Source organism: Sturnus vulgaris, chromosome 16, assembly GCF_052056855.1.
Source record: "Sturnus vulgaris isolate bStuVul1 chromosome 16, bStuVul1.hap1, whole genome shotgun sequence".
Taxonomy (NCBI): Eukaryota; Metazoa; Chordata; class Aves; order Passeriformes; family Sturnidae; genus Sturnus; species Sturnus vulgaris.
Genome location: NC_142258.1, coordinates 9,436,697 through 9,459,136, shown reverse-complemented (window position 1 = coordinate 9,459,136; position 22,440 = coordinate 9,436,697). Strand labels below are relative to the sequence as shown.

General features: G+C 39.5%; 1 protein-coding gene across 1 annotated transcript in view; it reads right to left on the bottom strand.

Moving 5' to 3' along the window:
* Positions 1 to 1,104: 1,104 nt before the first annotated feature.
* The window catches only part of SHISA9 (shisa family member 9), a 174,934-nt gene continuing 153,598 nt past the window's right edge, over positions 1,105 to 22,440 (bottom strand). Inside the window, exons 3-4 of the mRNA XM_014895029.2 lie at positions 21,527 to 21,682; positions 1,105 to 3,763 (exon numbers count right to left, since the gene is read on the bottom strand). Of these exons, the coding sequence (XP_014750515.1) occupies positions 3,396 to 3,763; positions 21,527 to 21,682 (524 nt within the window). The 3' untranslated portion in view covers positions 1,105 to 3,395. The remainder of the gene's footprint in view (positions 3,764 to 21,526; positions 21,683 to 22,440) is intronic.

Genomic DNA, 22,440 nt, shown 5'->3' with positions numbered 1-22,440 from the left:
TGCTGCAAACAACATGTACATAGATGGGCTGCTGGTGAACTGGATCTGGAAGTTGTGTCTACTGCAGGTTAGGCTTGTGTTCCACTGGGCTGCCCAGGCTTCCCTGTGGGTCACAAGGCTGCCCAGAATTTTCCTGGCACTGACCAAACTCATGTTTCTCCTAAGCCCTCTGGCAGAAAGGGGTTGTTTCTGTAGTTGTACCTGAGGCAGGGAAACACTCCTGTAACAGAAAATGGAGCTTTTATGAGCTATTTCCTGGCACCCATAAAGCTATATATTGAAAATGAGATTTTTCTACTGTATAAAAAGGCTAACTCTGAATCCTTTTGAATTGATGTTTTCCCTCTGATAATATGTCATGGCTTCCAAAGGCTCATAAACTGTCTAAAGAATTTGCACCAGGTCGTGCAGTAAGTGGATTCTGAAGTTAGGTTTCCTGACTCTCTGTTTCTTCTGAAATTTATTCATTATCATTTTAGCAAAGAAGGGAGAAGAAGCTACCCAAACCCTCTACCAAGGTTCTGTCAGCTTTATGAGCCATGAGCACTACTAAAAGCCTGTAAGGACTTTCTTTTCCAGCAGACTTGGTACACAGATGTTGTGTACAGGATCTTCTCTAATGAATATATAACATTTTTGAAGCAGTATACATCAGTGTTTCATTTGCTCTCACTGGATGGTTGCAATCCTTGGATGTGTCTGAGGCTCATTGCAAAACTCCCAAACATTCATGAGGATCAGCCTCTGCTCTTGGGCATGCTTATTTTTCTGTTGTTGTTCCTCAAAACATTAATTAAGTGATCAAGTGGCACAAGGTGTGAGTGGTGCCTGGAGGCTTACAGGGCACGTGAAGCTTTGCAAGGCTGGCATTCCCTCTGTACCTTGTGTTACGTTGCATATAACAGGCAGTCATAAAATCACAAAATGGTTAGGCCTGGCAGGAGCCTCAAACATAACCCAGCTTCTCCATACTGCAGATAACATTTCTACAGAACCCCTTGTTCACACTGGCATCCTCTGTTCCCACTGGCTGCTCCAAAAGCTCAGCTCAGACTCAAAAATTGGCCCAGTTATATAACTTTAGGAATGAGCCAGCAAGTTGGATTCACTTAGAATCAGTTTTATTGCCAGGTAAGAAATTCATAGTAATATAGTGAATACATATGTTTACAAATAAACATTCTTAAAAAACAAACAAACATTTTATTGTAGGAAGTATTATTGGTATCATAAACTCTGTAGTTAACAAGTATTAACACGGGTTTACTTTACAGAACATACAGTTACTAAAATATTTCCACATAAAATATGCTCAAGTTACACGAAACCTGTGTGAATTAGAGTGCAGCTGTAATGTGTATCTAAAGCATATGGATTAACAGCAACATTCCATAAAGGGTCAAATTAAGTCAGCCAGTTGTGAAGGCAGTAAAGATTAAGGGAATAAAAGTAAGATAGTGGAGAGTCTGGGTTGTGTGCAAAGTATTTGTCTTGTGGGCTTTGTCCACTTCTGATAGTCTTAAAACATATGATCATAAAATTTAGCAGCACGCTTATGGAGAGATACCAGTGCTCTCAGGATGCAAATCAATCTTGATATAGCTAAAAAAATGGTATCTCCATTTAACCAGATTTCAAAATCTTAGCCCTTGCATCCTTGACTAAGCAGAAGTACTGACAGTCAGTTGAGTACAGTAAGAAATGCCACTTCCAATTCTTCTTACAAGATAACAGTTCTCACTCCTCCCTGAATACTCTTCCAGACCTAATCTCCCGAAGAATTGACAGCTGGTGAGAATGTAACTGTAGTAGGACAGCTAGTTGGGATTTAGCCAAGTGACTTGTGTTGGGGGAATGGCAGGAATTTACTGAAAGACTGAATGCATTGCCTGCCATCCCATCCCAGCTCTGTCTCTTTCTGAATGTGCCAAAGCCTTTACAGGCCCAGGACTGTGAGTTTGCTACCAGTCCCCAGTTCAGGAGTGATTTTACTCACACAAACAAGGCATCCTGCTCATCAGAACTGCAGTCAAGACCACGAGTCCAATTGTTTGTTTAGTTTAACCCCAGATCTCTGATGTTTGATGCTGGACCAGCCTCTTCCACCACATAGCCCACCAAGAGGGAACACCACTAGAGAAAGCCAAACGATAGAGACAATATACCAGATAACATTTACTTGAACTACAGAGAACTACCATGGCTAAAAGCAAATACAAAATGAGAGACTAGAGGGGAGAATTTGAAATTGGGTAAATGAAGGAGCTAACTAAAATAGTCTTGACTGTGCAACCATTGCATGGAGATGTAGTCCAGTATCCTTTTGGAACAAACAGGGGAGGCTGAGCAGGGCAGGACCCTTGTCATCCTTAGCAAAACATGAGGAAATAGCTTAAAGGAACAGAGGGGTCACTTTGAAGAACAAGACTGTCATTGAACAATAGTAATACAGTAAAGGCACCACCCACGCTTAATTTCAGTCTGAAGCAGTTGAAGATAGGCAAAACATTTAGGTGAAGAAAAAATCCTGACAGTCTGCAAAGTGAGAATTGTTACCATCTGCCTGAAAACAGGAGGACTGAGAGGGAATATTCTGATGCCCTTTTCCCCCCAGCAGCTTTCTGTGTCATATGAAGTCTCTCTTCTTATTTTGGAGGTTCCCAAAAATTTCAAATCAAACGAAGTAAACTGAAATGATTTCTTCTGCTGTTATCATCCTGCAGAATTCTCTACCAGCCAGAAAGGTCCCATATGCACTAAATCATAACAGTCTTCGTAAATTCCATGTGAAAGTGTCTTTGCCCCTTATTGTATATGTAATTTTTTGCTTTCTCTATAGGATGATGTGAAAGTACAATAATAGATGTTAGGGATCATACCAAGATGTTTGCTCTCGGTTTTTCACAGGTCTAGTGATTATTAATAAGTTTTCTACAAAATTCCTCTCCGAAATAATATATTACAGTATATTGTTCTCTCTCTCTTCCTCTGTCTCAAGGCAGGAACATAGTGTAAATGTTTAAGCAGACATAAAGTTTCTCTAGATTGTGCTACTTCTCATCATGGATTTTAGTTTCAAGTAAAAAAATTTAGTCACAAGGGTTTGTTTTCCATTGCGAAATACAAATGGAGTTTATAATTCAACCTTCAGTGTGTATTGCTGAATGGTATTAACCCACTCTTCGGCCTACAGCTGGCTAGATACCAAGTGTCCAGGTGGAAGTTCCTTCTTTCTGTTTCCTCTTTTTTTTTTTGGTTTTTTTAAAATTTTGTTTTGTTTGTTTGGGGTTTTTTTTTTGCCTTTCGGTTGAGTGTTTGTGTTGTGAATACATTTGCGTGTGTTTTTTTAAAGGATTTCATTAGAAAAAAAAAAAAAAAAGAGAAAGAAAACAAACTCAAACAGTTACTTCTGTCTTGCTGTTGGTTATGAAGTATGGCTGTGGGCCCAAGTAGTGCTGGCTCCGGGTGGTCAGCGGGTCACTTAGCGTCGGGTCTCCCATGCCGTGCTTGCCCTTGTTGGTGAACGCTTGCCGCCTCAGGGAGGGGTCGTTGGGGTCCCAGGTCTTGTAGTGGGAGTTGTAGCCCAGGGGGTGTGTGTGTATCTTGCCCATCCTGGATTTGCCGTTCTGCCTGGTGAGCCCGCTGTCGATGGTGTACGCCCTCTCGTCGTCCAGGCGCACGGGGTGCAGGGGCAGGCTCCCCTTGGCAGCCAGCTCGGCCAGGTGCCGGCGCTTGGTGTAGAAGTCATCGTTGACTTTGTCAGCTATTTGGGGTCAAAGCGGGGAGGGGACAAAAAGAATCAGTTGGACACGAGAAAAATGGTGAACAGTTTACAGCAGGTCTTACACAGTTCCATCTGCAGACCAGAACATTTACAGATGCGTCAATAAGAGAAATCCACACCACCTCCCAGCCCTTATTTTCACTCTGGAGCAGTTTAGGATGCCATTGAGCCAGACTTTCATACATGCAGACAAAATCCTGTTGCCCTTGAAGAAAAGACTGTCCCTGCCCCAAAAAATCAGGTTGTACTGACATTTGCATTATGGGGAGAAGTCCTATGAGTCTCATCACTGTTCATGTCACATAGCACAGGAAATTTGGGAAGTCTACAGAAGTAGACAGGCTTTCCTGGGAATGCTGCAGCATCTTGGGTTTCATTGCAGTGTGAGAGCACATCCCTTCAAATGCAAAGTGACTCGTGGGTGTTTAACCCATCCAGCTGTAAGGTCTGGTGGTGTGTGATGAGGTGGATCCATTTTTGTTCAATAATGCCTCAGGACGATATTAAGAATGGGATCTCTTCTCCTAAATGATTGGAAGTTCACTAATGCTTTATGGGGCTGAAAATATTTTGGGTGGTTGAAGGCTGGGTATTTACCCTGTGATGTTACAGACCATGAAAATCCTAAATTGCAGGTTCTGACATCATTTTCTGGGGTCAGTGGCACTAATAAATACAGCGACAGCCCTGCCAACAAATACTGCATTGCAGTTGTCAAATCAGGATTTTGCCCTCTGTGATCTCCTAGGCAAGTGTCTTCCAGTGCATGCTCAAGTTTGTTGTTACTGCTGGCATTCATTTGGCCTTGCTTGAAAGTATGAACCATGCTTAGGAAGCTAAAGGCATTCTGCAGCAATCCAGCAACTCATTTCAGTTTTGAGACTGAGGTTTGAGGGAGCCTTAACTGAATTTAATTTTTTAAGACCTTTCCTTTTATGTAAAGAGTGTTTATTTTCCCCCTTCAAAAATTTAGATGTTCATTTAAGATAGTGCCAAATACATAGATCAACTGGCACTGTGTTAATCAGCAGTGGTGTGCTTGGAATATATATGTATATATATAATGTCAGCCTAGATTTGATGTCTGCTGTGCCCTGGCTGGATTCATCCCTTTTCCTTGAAGCCATGCTATGCAAGGCTTCTCTGCAGAAGTCTGGTACATGTAGCTGTCTGTACAGCTCAGCTCCTCTTGCCTTCATCATGTTTTTAATTCCCTGCACTGTTTTTTGTGTAGCTTCCCTGTTTTGCTCTCGCCCAAGTATTCCTAGGAGGTTTTGTTGCACTTTGAATTTTCTCCCTGTCTCTAGTTCTGAACTGGATCTTTATGCAAGGCGGGGAAATTCCCAGAAGCATCATATTAATCTTCAAGATCAGGCTTCAGTTGTGCATCCTCCTTGTCCCAGCCCCTCAACAGGAGGAATATTAGCAAAAGCAGTTGCTATTTATTATCTCATGACATTTTTTATATAAATGACCGTGCAACTGGGCTCTGCTCTTAAATCCTTAATTTTGTCATTAAAGAGGTGTTTCCTCTCCAATGGACTGAAATTACTCCTTTCTGTGCTGTCAAACTGGGCTTTGTGTGTTTTACCCAACTCCATCTGTTTCCTTTTTCAGTCATTGAGTGAATGCTTTTCTATAGCATACAGGTGTTTTCTGCTTGAAAGAAATACAGAATGTAGATAATGGCCTGCTCTCGTTTCAGCCCAGGGTGAAGTTGCAATTGCTGATAGACCTGTCATGTGTTACAAAGAGAGCCTGTGAATTTCTGCTTTGATTTTGGAGTGAGTTGTTTCATTTAGAGAGCTGTAATCGGAATAATCAAGAAGTTGTACCTATTTCTCCCTGAAAGAGCTGTTTCCAGTTCTACGTGTGGCTTGTCCTTTCAATTAGTTAATATTCTCTGAATGTCACAGAACCATTATGAATAAAAACGGATGGAAATGCATTTGCATTACTATTATCTCATTAATCTGTTATCAGTAATTGAAAAAAATGATTGCAGAAAAGGCACTGTGAATTCACACGAGTCTTCATTTTTATAAATTTTTACATCAAAGGCACTGCAGGCCAGCTGTTGGGGAGCAAGTTTCCATGTCGTATGACTTAGACCTTGACTATTTATGAAAAGTCACACTAGCTTATATAATTTAAATTAAGCACAGTTAATTATGTCCAGCTTTTAATAGAGATACATTTGTATGCCTGTTTCACATTTAAGTTAGTTTAATTTGCATACAAAAATTAACATTTTAGCTAATCTAACATAGGAATAGAGTAAATGTGTAATTTTTTAGTTTTAATTTTATCTTAGTTATGCTGCAGCAATTTGTCTTCTGTAGCCAAGATCTTTAATCACAGCTGCAAGGTAAATAATGACTTCTCTTTCTAGAAATAGCAGTGGTGATACAGCTATGTAAATCATGACCACGAATTGCAGATATTTTTATTGCCTTGCTTTTCCGGCCATTTTTCTCTTTGAGGCTACAACAAGCTCAAGCTAGGCCCTCAGTTTCTAATTTTTTCTCACACCTTTTCCCACTGCAATAGTCCTGGGTCTCTGACTTTTTTATCAGACATTAGATATGCTGCTCAGATCTCCAATCACACTGAGGATGATGTCCTAAAGAAGAGTAAATTGTATTTCTGTTGTATATAAAGAAGACCTTCACTGTTGAAAAAGGGAGAAAGAAATCAGCCTCACAAGGACTGTGCCTCTTACACGTCTGAAATTGGTTTTGCTCTTGTTTATCCCATGTTATAATGTCAGATTTTCAACTCTGTTTCTTATGGAAAACCATGCAGAAAGTGAAACAATTAATTCTGTAAATTTGGTTCCATTAAATTTGCTTTAACTAATATAGTCCATAGTCCCTTTCTAGGGACTTTTCAGCTGTTCTCTGGAAACTGGGCTCGAAGAGAAGAGACCAGGATGTGAACTCTAAGTCCTCATCAGCAAAGTCAAGCAGAAAGCTGGCAAACAGCTGCCAAGTGGCAGATTTTAGTGTTTTGTGTGGGAGAGCTGCTGTTTGTGTTTGTCCTGATCAAGTAATGCTTTGCAGGCTTTGCCTGAGGACTTTTCCCTGTGCCTCGGAGTTCAGTGCTGGCAATGAAAGTCAGCCCTGCACTGAACGTCCCTTCATCCTGTTTCCTTTCTGCTGGCACGTGCAGGTGTGCACAAAGGCACAGGTACCAAAAATGGGCGGGAGGAGATACCCTTGTAGCAAATATGAGCAAAATCAGCAGTGATAAATCTGAATTATTCAGTTGTTCAAGAGGACTTTTGGCAATTCTCAGCGCTGTCTTTGTTCTTTCATGCAGGTTTCATAATAGCAGTGGGCTGTGCCCTGTGTGAGTGGTCTGATGCTACTACAGTGTGGAAACAGGTTTTTTCACTTTTCATTTTCAAAGCAGAAAAGATTCAGAACAGTAATATTGAGCACGGTTTTGTAACAAATGTTTTACCAGGAAAAGTACATTAATAGTATCCTGAAGCCAATTACTTTAAAAATCAACTGTGAATCTGAGGGAGTTTGTTTTTCTTCTTAAGCAGACCCTATAAATATTTTGGGGACTTTAAACATCCAAAGAGATATTTTGGAGTTAGACGATGGATCTGTTATGTGACCTTAGGTACATGACTCAACTTCCCTCTGCCTCGGTTTCACCTGCTGTAAAATGAGCTGTTAGCACATTGGAGGAGGTAGTTGTGTTAGGAAATGGAATTGCTATTTCTAGGGTATTCTGAGATTTTGGATTAAAGGTGCTATAGAAGTGCCTTTTGCATTGACTTCTCTATCGTGATCAGTAAAAATATGATTTAAAGATATCACTGTTGTGTTTGACAAAGGAGTAAAGAATTACAATTGCAACATTGCCAAATAATAATAGAAGAAGGGCTTTAATTCTGAGTGTTATTGTGTTCCTTCTTCTTGGTAGCTAATTATGAAAATGTTCTCAGTTTCAATATTCCTGTAAGGCTTTTACTTCTTTAAGGTACTGCACCCATAAATTTAATTACTGTTTTACTGTTCATCTGGAAAAAAAGTTGAAATATGAATTTTTTTTCTAACCTTAAGCGTGAGCCTGGCATGATGTGGAAGTTTCATATCTTTGTTCATAATCCATAGTTGTGTAAGAAAAGCATGGGAACCAGTGAGTCTCTTACCAAGTAAATGCCATAGATGAAAATGTGTTTTCTTGAATATTAGTGGCAAAAATCCTTGTGGCTGCCAGAGGGCCAGAATTCCTAAGTGAGATTATTTGAATATAAGCTGTATTTGAGAGGTGGCCCTGAAGCTCTGCAATGTTCTGTTCCACACTGTAAGAAGTCTTCAATGTCACTGTGCAAGCACTTGTGGCATAGAGTCGTGTGGCCATGCCTTTTCATTGTGAATGCTTGCTTTCTTTTGTAAAATATTACAGGGGGGTTTAACTCTTTTCCTTACTGACAGTGCTCTTGTCTCTGTGGGTCCATAACATGGCTCTGAATGCTCACACTCCTTCTTACAGCTGTGGGAGAATGTAGAATCCTGAAAGACAATTCTGTCCTACAGTTTTTGTGAAAATAGGCACCTAGGAATGGGAAGAAGCTTCTGCAGTGAGAGAAGAGAATCCACATAGGAGTAAGCCCTTATGAAAGCTCTAAAGATGCTAAAACACAAAACCAAAAGCCCAAATCAGAATTTGTGTGAGCTTACAGTCACAGTCAGAAGCTATAAAAATATGTAGTGACACTCTTTCTCACTAGATGTTTACAGAATTGTTATCTGAATGCATTTTAAGAACTACTTTGTGAAATGCAAGACTTTATTCTAGCCAAAAAGACTGTATTTCCAACGAAGGGATAGAGATGCAGAAAGCAAGCCAGTGGGAAGTGCTGAGGACAGGATAGCAATGGAATTGCTACAGTGACACCAGATTACAGCTGAAATGAAGTGAGTGCCTGCTCGTGGGAAGTTTCTCTGTGAGGCTTTCCCTGTGTAATGCACAGCAGTTTGTAACAAGGCTTTGCTTCCACAGCCATGAGTTTGCTGAGACAATGGTGTCGTTACCTGAAGCTGTGGGAAACATATATTTCTCTAAGTTAATGGAAATGAAAATTCAAGGAAAGACAGAAGGGTAATGAATCCTGACTCAGAGACAACATGAGAATTTGCTCAGGGAAATACTGGGCTGCTGCCTCTGGTGGTGCTGTTGATCCTTTCTGAATGTATGATTGCTTATTCATTTACCTTTCCAAGCTAGCATCTAAGACAATATGTTCACAGGCTTCTGGGACACAAACCAGCTCTGTGTGAGAGTTCTTGTAGGATTTGATCTGAAAATCAAAGAGTTATCATTTGTACACTAGCACAAGTTTATTCTTGGATAAGGGAAAAAACTCAGAGGTTGTATTAGCTGCCCCTAGGTAAAAACTGGATCCAATAAATTCCCGGAAAAATGTCTTCCATACAGTAAAACAAATAACTTTTGATCTTTGTTTTGAATTAAGGGGCTCACCAGCTATCTTGGACCATAGAAGAATTTGCTCTGCATAATTTGAAGTGGGTTGGAAAACAGACTGCATGGGGAAGTTTCAGCTAGACAGGATTCTGTTGGTAGGATGGGGAATGGGCAGGATGATGTGAGAGATGTGTCTGTGGCCAAGAGGAGGGAGTGTGGTTATTTCATGGCTGGTCACTCTTCTCATCTCATAGGCACTGGGGTGGCTCTATAAGGTTGAGGCAATTTTAAACCATACTAAATTTCAAGAAAGAGCAAATGCCATTTAAAATCATTTTTGCAGCCCTCCTCATTCTTGTATTGAGTTTTGAAATCTCAGAATTCAGCCTGTGGCCTGCATTAATTTCTATCCTAAATATTTGGTTTTCTTCTAATATCGTTTCGCCTTTATTCAAGACATTCTGAAGACTATTTTATGTCTTTGGATTCTTTCCCATGGTTTTTATTTCCTAATACTGACAGAGGTAAAGAAAAGCACATCATGCACAGAAGCTCACAAAAGTTTTGTAGAACCTACTTTTTGTGGCTCACTGTTATTCCTCTCCTTTACCACTTTATTTACTGATTTCTTAAAGTGATCTGGAGAGAGACTGAGCACGAAAAGACAAACCATATCAACCTTTTTTCTCAGACATTGTTTGAGAAGAGCTTGTCCACCTCCAGACACAAGACTACATTTTGTTTTCCCAGTGAAATAAAATTATTTCAAGATATGAGACATGAAAAAAGATAAATATGTAGGCCCAAAGATTTCTTCTCTTCTTTTGATAATTTTCATGACAGTTTATGAAAGGCTGAGGAGGCCAGAATACTTCAAACGGGTTTTGAGACACATTAGGAATGGTTTAGGACAGGAATGTAATTAGACTGGGTAAGTGAAGGCTCCAGTCTCAGCACTGCTCTTTAGCCCCCACAGCAAGGTCTGCTGCCTGGCTGGGAACACTGGGACAGATTTTGATGAACTCCTCAGGCACCAGACAGGATGTGTGGCTCACCAGAGGCAGGGCTGCCATTCCCTGGAACACAAGAGCAGCCTGGGAGCAGAAGTGTCCCTCTTGTGACAAGGTGCCAAAAGCACAGTGTGGGACATGCAGGCACAGAGAGCTCCCAGGGCCGTGCACGTACAGGCTGAGATTGAGATGGGTGCAAGGATTGACCTGAGACCTTGGAGAAGGCTTGGAGAATTAGAGCGTTAAAATGAAACAGACATAAAACAAAAATATAAATTTGTCGTTTAAGTAGAAAGATGTTTTAAGCAAACAGAAATATGTATTATGTAAGCAAAGCAGTATGTTAAGATAGTAAAAGATTTTAATGTTTAGCAATAGAACCTGATATAAAGTTAGTTAGAAGTTTAAGATGTATCAATTTAAGTTTGTGAAGTTAAAACATGACTCATTGTGGCAAAGCTATGGGAAGCAAAGCAATTAATGATTGGTGTAAAAAGACACTAGCAAACTTTGTAGAGATATTTGATTGGCTAAAAAAACTAACATAAGGCATTGTAACTAAGAATTAAGCAGTTCTGATGTTATGACATTGGATCTAACACCTTTAATGTCTCACCCTTCTGTGAGGCTGATAATAACAAAGCAATAGACCATTTGTTTCAACATCTCTCCAGTTTGTTGCCCTATCTCTCGTAATATTAATATCCTGATAGCACAGCACTGCAAAGTCTGTTTTTTTTCTTGATCTTTTTCCAAATGTTTATTTATTTTGTGAGTTTAGGCAGGTTTCTCATTGGACATGTAAAACAGATTTTCCAGCTGGGCTTTGTATACTTGCCTGCATTGATTTACATAGTATTAAATAGCAATATTTGTGATTCCGTTTTGCAATGTGCTGCAATGATATTGTGATTTGGTTTTGATCACAATACCCCAGACACACACACACATTCTGTCTAATCTAGGGACCAGTGGCATGCAGATACTTGAGTCTAACCAGTATAATAAAAATAAGACTTTTCTGACTAACCAGCTCTGTTAACCTAGAAACAAATGGTGGCTGATTCATGTTAAATTAACATTAGAATTGTAAATGTTTTTAGAAAACCTGAAATCTGTTGCATGCAGATAGACAAAGCTCACACTGCTTGGTTGTATCCTCAAGTGATTTAACATTTTAAATTCAAGCACTGACATGCTAAACTGCTGGTTAAGTACTATACAATGAATGATAAATTTTAGAAGGAAGTAAGAGCACCAATTTGATTCTTGATCCAAAGGATGAAATTTTAAAAGAAGTCTGAGAGAACTGTGTATTAAAATCTCTGACTTTTCTTCGAAAATGCAGTCAGTGGCTGTCCTGTAACTATAAATCTGTTTTTCCATTATTTTTTTTCCTAAACACCACTAAGCTTGTGGCTTTCATGGCATCTACAATGGCAAATAAATATAAAAAAAGTTCTACTGTGAAATATTTATTTCATTTTATCTCATTTAAGCATATTTATCCATTTGTTACTGGAAACCTTATATATGGTATGAAAACTTGCCTTTTGAAATAGAAACTACCTAAGGAGGCATGCTGTCATGCTTAACTTCTGAATAAAGCATGACTGCAGCATAAACTGATTTAGGAAAGGATGGTTTGGCTTGCTTTCCAAAAATGCTGTCCAAAGCCAAAGAGGTTAACACTTAGGAGATTTGCTTAAAGGGCTTCTTCCATTTCTTCCTCCAGTAATCTTGCTTGCTTTTTCACTGCGTGGTTTTTAATGCTTCTCAAGATAAATCTGATCGTGTCAGAAGTTGTGCAACGCTTCCATACATCAGCAATGATATGAAATAGTTTGTGCCCAGTTTGGCTGGTGAGGCCCTTCTGTGTGATTATGGGCAGAGGATTGCAGTGAGCTCTGCTCCTGCAGCCAGGGCTTCCAGCTCAGGGCTGCTCTGCTCCTGGGGGCTGCACACTGGGGGGACAAGGGGCTCTGCAGGGGGGGTTAGCATCTCAAAAACCTATTTGGCTTTCCTTCAGGTGTCATCTAACATTGACTGAAAAAGCTCTGCTGTTCCTGGCCACATTTATTTGTAATAACTGTTCTTAGCATGAACATAATTGAATTTTCTTTTCACACGTCGCTGTTGGCATTCTTCTGTGTACTCAATTTTGTTTTCAATGTTAATACTTTTGATTGATATTTTTGTTTCTTTTAGTAGACTGCTGGTTATAACTCTCACACATGTGTCTGAATCAGCTACAGATGAGCTGCAAATACCAGATGTGATGACATAGAGAACCCAATTCAGAGGCTGAACATATAATTAAGATGTGGTTTTAGTGCTGAAATAAACTTGCATTTTTATGCCTTTCAACTGCCATCGTGCTAGATTTACACTATTATTTCTCAACATGGCGAAAGGCCTACAGGCTTTTTGAATTGTACTGGTTAAATTTGAAAAAAAAAAAAAAGAAAACGTGATGTAATAGCTGTTTTTTGCTTAAATTATTTTTACTTTATCTGGTTTATAACTGCTTTAATTTGAAAGAATTTTTAGTGATTGTTCTGGATTGAAGTTGATTTTTTTTTTCTGAAATAGTTCTGGCATGAGTTGTTTCTTTTAGAAAGCTATCTTTTTCTACTCTTAGGAGAACAAAAAAAGAATGAAGTAATTTCATAGCTATACTTATACATATTGAGTTCTGGATTTTTCTTCTTTTTTCTTCTCCTTTTCTTCTTTTCCTGTCTCCCTGTTTTTAGACTCTATGGCATTTGCATCATTAAACTCTTGAGCATGGTTGCCAGAGATTTCCAAACCAGAGATGTGTGTCAAACTGAAAGGAACTTGTGTTCCCTGGCAATTCCCAAACTTGCCCTGTCAGAAGAAAATTAGTTTCTTCAGGTTTTCCTGCAGCTTGGGCCAAGTCCAAGGCAGAGCAGCAGTGGTGCCTGCTCTGAGCAGAGCCCTGGTGTAAGGCAGAGCATCAGTGACTGACAGCCAGCCCAGGAAGAATTGGAAATGCAGCTCCTGCCATGAATAGTCCATAGTGACACAGCAGAGGAGTGCACAGCTCCTCTCTCCCCTTTCCCCAGGAATTGCAATCACATCAGTTGCTGGGGAGAATGAGCAGCAGCAGTTCTGAGCTGCAGCTCTGCCTCCTCCCCTGTGGCAGGGCCCTGGCTGCTCTCCACAGTAGCACCTTCCATAGCCTGGAAAACTTTTCAAACCTTCCCACTACAAAACTGCCTGTTGTGCTTCATATATTCCTTAGAATGGAACCAAATTATATCTTTGTGGTGATTTTTTTTTTTATGCTGTAGTATCGTAACTACTACATAGCTGATATTTTTTCAGCTTCTCTTTTCCCCTTATCTTCTTCAAATAAGCTGTTAGGGAAAGGCTTTTGGAGAAATTAACTGTGCATTGCAAATCATGCTACAGCTCTTCCTCTCTCCATGCCTCAAGCCCTTTGTTATTATAGGATGAATGTGTTGGAATAAAGTAATGGTCTCTGTGACTTTTATCTGTGCAATTTCTTAAAAACACATTCAAAGTCTTTAGAGCCCCCTGTGCAGAACCAAAATAGCAGACAGATAATAACTGCTATTTACATGATATTTTTAATAAGGAATTCAGTCCTATCAGTTGTCTTACTATCTTTTGTGTTCATGGGTTATCCTGAAGAACATTGCAGTCTGCTTTTGACATATCCATGTACAAAGCTGAAAAGTCTTAAAACATGATATCACATGTTGAACACGGGGATGAAACTCTTCCTGCAAAAATATTGCCATGTATTACCTACAAAGATAATAGTCCAGAGGGGAAAATGGGTAGAGTATGTTAAGAGCAAGCAGTGCAATGTGTAGGCTCCATGGTGGGAACTGTTAAAAGCCACACTTCAGATTAAATCCACATTTGAGTTGGGATCCCACAGTGTTGCTATTTATCTGCAAGTACTCAGACTTGTTTTCATATCTTTAGGATCAATCTCTACGCTTAAATAATTGATAAATAAATTGCATTGTGGAATGAAAAGTGTATTTATGTTGCAAAATAAAGCAGTTACAGAGAGGGATGTTTGGGAAGGGCTGCAAGTGAAAATGCTCAGCATTGTTAGGCTTTGTCATTGCGTGAGCTGAGCCTTGTTTTTATTGGCTCACTTTTATTGCCTGAGCATAAAGATTCACTCATCTTCACATCACTTAATGTGTAAAAAAATCTCATCCATAATTCATCAGCATTTCATAGAAATAGGTTGGAATAACCCATGCTTGATTTAGATTTGCTTGTTTTCTTCCTGAGGCCGCCACTGATCTCAATGGATGGCAATAAACCTGGGTGCTGTAAGCTGGTTTCCTCTGAAGGCTCTGTCTTCAAGGCCAAGAGAAAAGCAAAAGAGAGCAAAACCCCCATTCCCTAGCACTCAGTTGGGTTTCTGGTACTCTTATTTTAGATCTCTCCATTATGTCTCATAAAAATGAGAAAACAACTTCTTGTTTCATTCTGATTCATTATCACATAATAAGGATTTTAAAAATAAATTCTTTTCCAGAGAACCTACCAATTTTCAGTGAAAGGGTGTGAGTACTCTATGGTGCTTATAAGTTAAACTTGTATGAATGATTGGTAAAGGTTTTCACTATTTTAATGTGCTGATAAAAAAGAGAGGCCGTTTCTCTGTGGTAGGGAACATAAGTGCAAAGAATTGTCAATGTTAAGAACAAGAATTAGGATGCACAGATTTAAATCTGCTCTTTTGACATGAAAAATAAATTAAGATTTAATTAATTCTTAATTCTATGAATATTCTTCAGCCATTACAAAACCAGGGAGTGGAGCAAGTTCAGAAAAGCCAAATTCACTAGGTGTGAGTCCAACCCACAGAACTAAAAGTTTAAACCTAAACTAAATACACCTCAAGGTCAGATTTCCTTTCTTTCCCAAGTTCATTGTGTTGCTAAAGTCTAAGAAATAAGCTAACATAGATGGCAGTGTTTAAGAGAATCCTATTTTGGTGCTAAAACTGTTTCTTGTAAAAGAAGGACTGTTTGAAGTTTCCTTCCACCTGCCATGATGCCACTTCTGCCAGGACCAACATATCCCCAAAGTTCACAAATCCATCTGTTTGCTAAGGGCTGGAATGGGCAGTGGCTGCTTGGAAGTCTGATTGCTTAGAGCACAATTCTCCATCCTCAGGAAAAATATCCTCCTGTAGATTTTACAGTAAAATATTTTTAAAAAGCAAACAAAGAATGTCAGCAAAGCAGATGATTTAGCTCAAGATACTGAGGCTGTGCACAAACACCATATTTATAATTACAATACAAGTACTTCACTGGAAGAAGAAATGAGTGTTCTGGATGATAAAACAGGAAAATATTTTGATCAATTCTCTCCAAGCATTTTATATTTACCTATGACTGTGGGTATCAGAAGCCAACTGGGTAAATAACAGAGAAAATAATTAAATTATTTAGTGGAAGCAATAAAAAGTCTTGTAATTTCATCTACATGTAGTGGGAAGGCTCTGAAATTTGCTGGGTCTCATCAGAAGATGTGAGTGAAACAAGTGATGCTTCACTTCCTCTGGCTGGGGAATGGGAAGGCTGAGGGAGGATGCTGGCAGGGGGATTGGTAAAGCAAGGCTTGCTCCTGACTGCTGCTTGGCTTTTCTCTTGTGCCTGAAGTAGAAGTGAGGATGAAAATATGAAAGACCTCCCTAACAAATGAACACTCAAAAGCTTCAAATTCTCCAGCCACACTGGGCTGAGAAAATAATAATAAAAAGATAGCCAGCTTTTATGTCACATTTCCTTGAGCCAGATCTGTAGTTCCAGTGTTAGTTGGGCAGATCGCCTAGTCCAACATTATTTATGACACAGCACATACCTCTGGATATATGAAATCATCTGAGTCACCCTCTGGATATTAAAAGTGATGCTTTAATCTGTGCTTCCCTGACAGTTTTTCGTGGTGTTAAATCCAGTGAGATACTCCTATATCCCAGATTTCTTTTGATCCATCTTTGTGTAACTGCTTATGGAAGTGGTAACTGAAAATTGCTTTTGTCTTTGAAAAGAAAGCACAATTCCTTTTTAAGCCTTCCAAAGAAACATGAATATTTATTTCTCAGTGTAGCAGTGTGGTTGGTGTAGGAAAGTAAATTAATACAAACATATCGTGTCCAATAAATTTCTAGTTCTGCTTCTTCTAAAAGTGGACTGCATCAACCCTGTGAATGCATGGGCAGGCATGTTGTGTGTTTCTGTTTTTCCAATTACAGTGTTTCTTTCCAGGCCAGAGCACAATGAACTACAGGGAATGGTACAGGGTCTCATGGTGAGAGACAGATCTTGTAGCAGCACAGAGTTACAGTCATTTCTATGGAAATTGAAGGTCTGAAACTCGGGAGAAGCAGGAACAAATTTCCCATAGACAAGAAGATGGTTCAAAGATAACAGCCCAGAGCTAACCTTAGGGTGATCTTCCCTTTGTATCCTTCTCCGTGTGCAGGGGACACAGGACCAGCTCAGTTTGCTCACATGCTTCACCTTTCTGGGGGAGTTGTTGCCTGGTGCCTTGGCACACTTGTGGCCACACTACTTTCTGCAGGGACCTCACCAGGACATATTTATTCTCTGAGTGTCATATTTACAGAATCTCACTTTGCAGTTTTGCAAGTGCAAGCAGAGCTGGATCACTGTCTAATGCTTCCCCTGGGATGAAAGAACTGTGCAGCTTCAAGAAATGCTAGGAGCTGTAGACTCAGAGATGTGATGGCATGTCTGCTGCCAATTATATCCTCCCAGCTTCCCTGTATCAAATCAATTAGATCTGATTTAATCCCACAGGAGACTAACAACTCCCAGCATCAGGGAAGGCTTTCTGGGTCTTTGTTTCAGGAAGGAATTCTGTCCATTGTATTTTTGTTTCTTTTTTTCTTGACAATGTCCAGTCAGTTCCTCAAATGTTTCTGTGTCTGTTTGAGAAGGGAAGAAGAAAAATTATGAAAGAAATAGAAAATCATGTTAAACTCTAGAAATATTTGCATTCTCAGTTTTTACTTGCATGTCTGTGCACCTCTCCTGCAGCTGAATGATCATTTTCCCAGTCCCCTGAGGATTTAGAAGTTGGGTTTGGGGTATTTTTTCATTTCTGCAAGAAGGTCTAAAGATATTTAGTGACTCTGCTCTCTCTGAAACTTGGGAAAGGAAATTAACTGTTACTGAGCCAGGCTTGCAGAACAGTGAGACTGAATAAATAACTAATAACTCAGAATAATGAGGCCAGTTTGAGCTCTTGGAAACTCTTAAGCAACAGGATGGACTACAACTCTTACAGCTTAGCAGAGTGGAATTTGAAGTTGGATTGTTCATGCTTTCCAAATGAATGTCCAAATGATGTGCATAAAAATTTGTGATGAACTACCTTTGTATGTCCTGGGACTTGAATTTCATGAAGGTGTTCAGCTACAAGATCTCCATCCACTTGTAGCTTTGGGGATGTCAGTATTGCTTAAGTGAGCAATAACCATTTAAGCATGGAGTAAAAACATGGTTGATGAACTGGAAATAAGAATAATTTATGCAGAAAAAGCTCTTTCTGCACTTTTCACATAAATAATCAAATACTGTAAAAACACGAAGGAAACCAGGATCATGCAGTCTCAGGTGACAAAAAATTGGAATTTCTAAACACTGGGTGCTTATTGCCACACAACATTCAATGGCTACTTCTGCTGGGACTGGCCTGGGAGCTCGTGTCTTTTCCCTCAGTCTCTCACATTCTGAAGTGGGAAAAGTTTAGCACTGTTGAAAAGATATTCTGTGGCTTGAGAATGGAAAAATAATGGATGAACAGGGTGTACCTAACAATAAGTCAGATCAGTCAGCCAGGAAGCTAGGCTAGAGATACTAGGAGGTAAATATCTATTTGTTCAGGAAATGTGTGTTCTCTATCTCATTTCCGAGTGGTCCTCTGCCTTCTGCTGATTGTTCCCTGGTGGTGTGTGTGCCCGGGTAGAAGGAGGGTAAAATTCTAGTGCAGTGAGGAAAACAGTAAGCACATCTCAGCTCACCAGTACATTGCTATACTCCAGGCACTCATCTGAGAATATAAAATAAAATATTCCAGTGGCTGCAACAAATAAAGGAATTCCTAACAAGAAATGAGGTAAACATTCTCTTCCATTGAGTGTAAAAGGGTTTGGTTGTGCATTTTGAACTTCTTCAAGTAAAAACACTTAGCTTTTTAAATAAAATACATCCACAGCAGCCTTTTCAATCTCTTCTCCCCTGTGGTGCCGAATCAGACACTGCACTGCACACATTGCACTGCACACGTGAACAGTCCAACGTCCAAGCACACTGTGCTAAGCTGTCACTTGGAGTATGAGGTGTAGCTTTAAAGTTGCTTCCTGGGGATCAGGTTGCTCTCACTACCGAGGTATGGGTCATTCTTACTCAGTAGTACAATGCAAATTAATAGCAAGGGAACTGTTGTCTCTTGTTTTCACAAGTGTTTTAATCTTTACTGAAGTTAATGGAGAACCTGAACATGATCAAAACAGAGATTAATGTGACTTGCTACTTTTCCATAAACTGAATTTTCATAGCAGTCACTAAGGAATGAGTAGCTCACTTCTAAAATTAGCCAATTTTTTAGGACATCTGTAGTCAGAAGAAAGCAGCTGTGTAGAAATTAATTTAATACTGCCTCTGGTAAAGCTTCACTTTTTCAGTTATCTAAACTTCTTACCACTTATGGCCACATTCTGAGGGATATTAATATACTATAGCTACAGTTGCTACAAAACATTAGAAATGCTTCTTCCTTCAATCCCTTATTAAAGAAAAGAGTTAAGCACAGTGAACTGCATCCAAACAATGGGACCATGCAGAGTAAGGGTTTAAATGAATAGAGTTTGCCTCAAATGGATAGAGAAACATAGAACACATCCCTTGTTAAGTTTCTCTTATGCCAAATGAATGCACCCTCAAGCCACTATCAATGAATGCAAAAGGAAAGGGACTAGACACACTCGTTAACCTGCTGTGGGGATCCATAAATAGAAGTCTGAATGTTGGCAAGCAAAAAATGCCTTTAACCTGTGACAGGAGGTCAGGGTGAACTCAGTCTATGTCTGCTTGTTCAAAGGAGGTTGTCAGGTTAAATTTGTGATGGTGGGCTTGTTGTTGGCCAGCTCCTCTTTTCTGTCAGCGCTCTTCAAAAACCAACGTGAACTCTGCAGTCTGGAGAGCTGGATGTCAGCTGGATGTCAGCATAGTCACGGACCTAGGCCTGGCTGGCATCATGGAAAAACCTCTTGTGACCTTGGGAGGTACTCAGGAGATACTTGGGAAGAGTACTCAGGGTACTCGGGAAGAGTCAGGGCCTTGAGAGTCTGAAAATGGTTGAAAACTCAGTGTATTTAGTTCTTGTTCCATAAGTCCGGACAGAAGGTGTGAATGTGTAGCAGTTTCAAAACCTCTCTTGTTTTCTCCTGAGAAGTTTGGATCACAATGCAGCACTTTTGTACTTGTTAAAATTCACCTGCATCTAAAATTTGGCTAATGTGGTCTGAGACTAGTAGATTTGTGAGGGCAAAAAAGAGAGAAGGGATAGGAAGAATAGGAGAAAAGCATGGGAAAATGGTGCAATCCCCCTGAAAGATAATGTCCCTGAAAGTTATATTTAATTTAGTTTAAGATTCTGAGAGGCATTATACAACTTCTGGAGCTGAAGTGCACAATCTTTCAAGGTTGATTTAACAGTGTGGTTATAATCTAGCTGCTTTAAAAGCTTGTACTCAGACGCACAAGAAATATCTAAGTTCTAATTTCATAATTTTTTGAAAGGTACATTCAGTGGCTCTTGGGCAGATGAGAGAAGTTTCTTAGAGTGTTTCATCCCTCGTTTTGTTATGCTTAAATACCTTTCAGCTTTGATGATTTGCTTGACCTAAATTGACATCTGAAAAAGAAGCTCAGTATCAGTGCATAAATCTGTGATAATCACTACATCATTGCACAGTAGCACCTTTTGAAGAAGGAATTGTGAAGCTGCTTGGTATTCAAAACCCAGCAGAAAGCTCTTAACCCTTGTTTTATAAACAGATTTAAAATGCCACTTGTAAGATACAAAACCAACAAGCTGAAGTAAAAACGTGAGGAGTACATTTTGTTAGAGCTCTGGTATCCTGAAGTTCAGATAAAGGAATGTCAGTTTGTGATGAAATTTTTTTCTGGCATGGTGAATACTTAATTCTCAAGTCAGAAAGCTCTGAGCTGTTCTCTTTTTCTAGATACATATCTCTGTCAGGAAATAGGGAGAGTGGTGTTACTCTGGATTTATGGGGAAACATTGTTAACATCTGTTTGTGAAAGCCAAGCAAGGGTTAGCAGGAAAAGACCCCCCCTGTTCTTAATTTGCTAGAAGGGGCTTTCTGTCATCACAGGGTGTGCAGCAGGTATTTACAGCCCCTGAAAACTACTATAAGCTTAGACATTCAATATGAAAAATATTTTTTACTCACTATCATCCTTTTCTTTCCCCCCAAGTGTTTCTTTGAGGATGTTCTCTCATTTACTTAAAAAATATTAATCAGGCACAGAAATAAGCCACCACTGGGATCTTTATTAGGAGTTTTATCATGCACTAATTGTTTGAAATCACAAGATCTCAGAACATTCCTCCAGACCTACTAATGTACATCTTGCAGGAAATGTGAATACTCTTAATTCAGAACTGTGTGACTGCCTTCTCTTTTTGGAACTATTTAGGAAGTGTCTAAATCATAAGCTGATGTTTTTCTCTCTCATTTGTGTAGAAAGCTGTGGGACATCACAATACACATCACAATGCATATGTAGGCATGTTATAGGATATCAGGTTGGAAGGGACCCACAGGGACCATCAAGTTCAACTCCCTGCTCTTCACAGGTTTGGGACATAAAGAACTGGGGCTGAACACTGTGTACAACAGGTGAAACTTGCTAAAAAATGTCTTGCAGAGGCATGAGGTGGTTTTATGTGCATGTATGAGCTCACATCATATCATTACCAGTTCTTGCATGTAGTTTCCTTATCCCTTAATTGCAGTCCTCATCTTAATTTTTGTTGCATTTCCAACTAACATGATATTCATATTAAATTCTATCATGGGATATTCAATACGAAACGCTGTCATATTAGTCCAGACGAGCAAGACCTTGTTTTCAACTTTGAGGGAGAATGTCAGCTGCCAGCAGCGAGTGCAACATGCTGAGCCAAAGGAGAAGTCCTCACTTACCGACTGCCTTCAGAGACGCGTACTTGTTCAGCTCTTTGCCTGGGGGCTGCTGCTCGTATGGGTTTGTGATCTGGCCCAGGCTGGGATATGAATGTTGATGTGCCATCTGAGGAAGGAGGGGAGATGTTGGCATGACATTATTCATCTGTGGTGGATCTGTGTCAAAGAAAATTGACAAGCATTAAGTAAAAAAGTAAATTAGTCTTAAGGTTTTCACGTTGTTATTGAGTACAGATTAGGCAGAATATGCCCTGAGATTTAATGCAACAAAACAGTGTTTATTACAAAGTGGAAGTTTGAGTACAGGAGACCTGTACTTTGAACAGTTAATGATATGATTAAAAGCTGACAAGTAATTATGGCAACACAATAATTTTTGTATAAAAAGATCTTTGAACTAAAAAATAGGTTTTCAAAACAATTGAACACCGACAATACTGAATTTGGTGCAGCATTAAGATACAAAGCAAAACATAGACTTTGTTCCAAGTTAGACTGAATACAGGGCAGTAGAGTGGTTCTCTGCAGTAAAAGAGCCAGACTCATTTAAATTGGCTCAGGCTGCTGCACATTCACAGTTACACTGCTTTTAAAACCAGGAGCAGCTTCGTTGTTTGCACAACATTAGGTTGTGTTCTGTAGACAAGCATCACAGTGTAAAATGTCCTTTTTTTACCTCATGACTATCATTAGGTGATTTTTTCAAAGCACACACTTCATTCTTATGTTTTCTCCTCCTCTCCCCTGATGCTGGGTATTGTAATATCATACCAAGATCATGTTTTCTGCAGCAGACATACATAAAAACAGGAGCTAATCACTGCTTATGTACAGCTTTATGCCACCACTCACCCTATATACTTTCTGAAATAGATTTGTTCCTTTGTAGTAGAGAATACAGCCTGTATACTTTT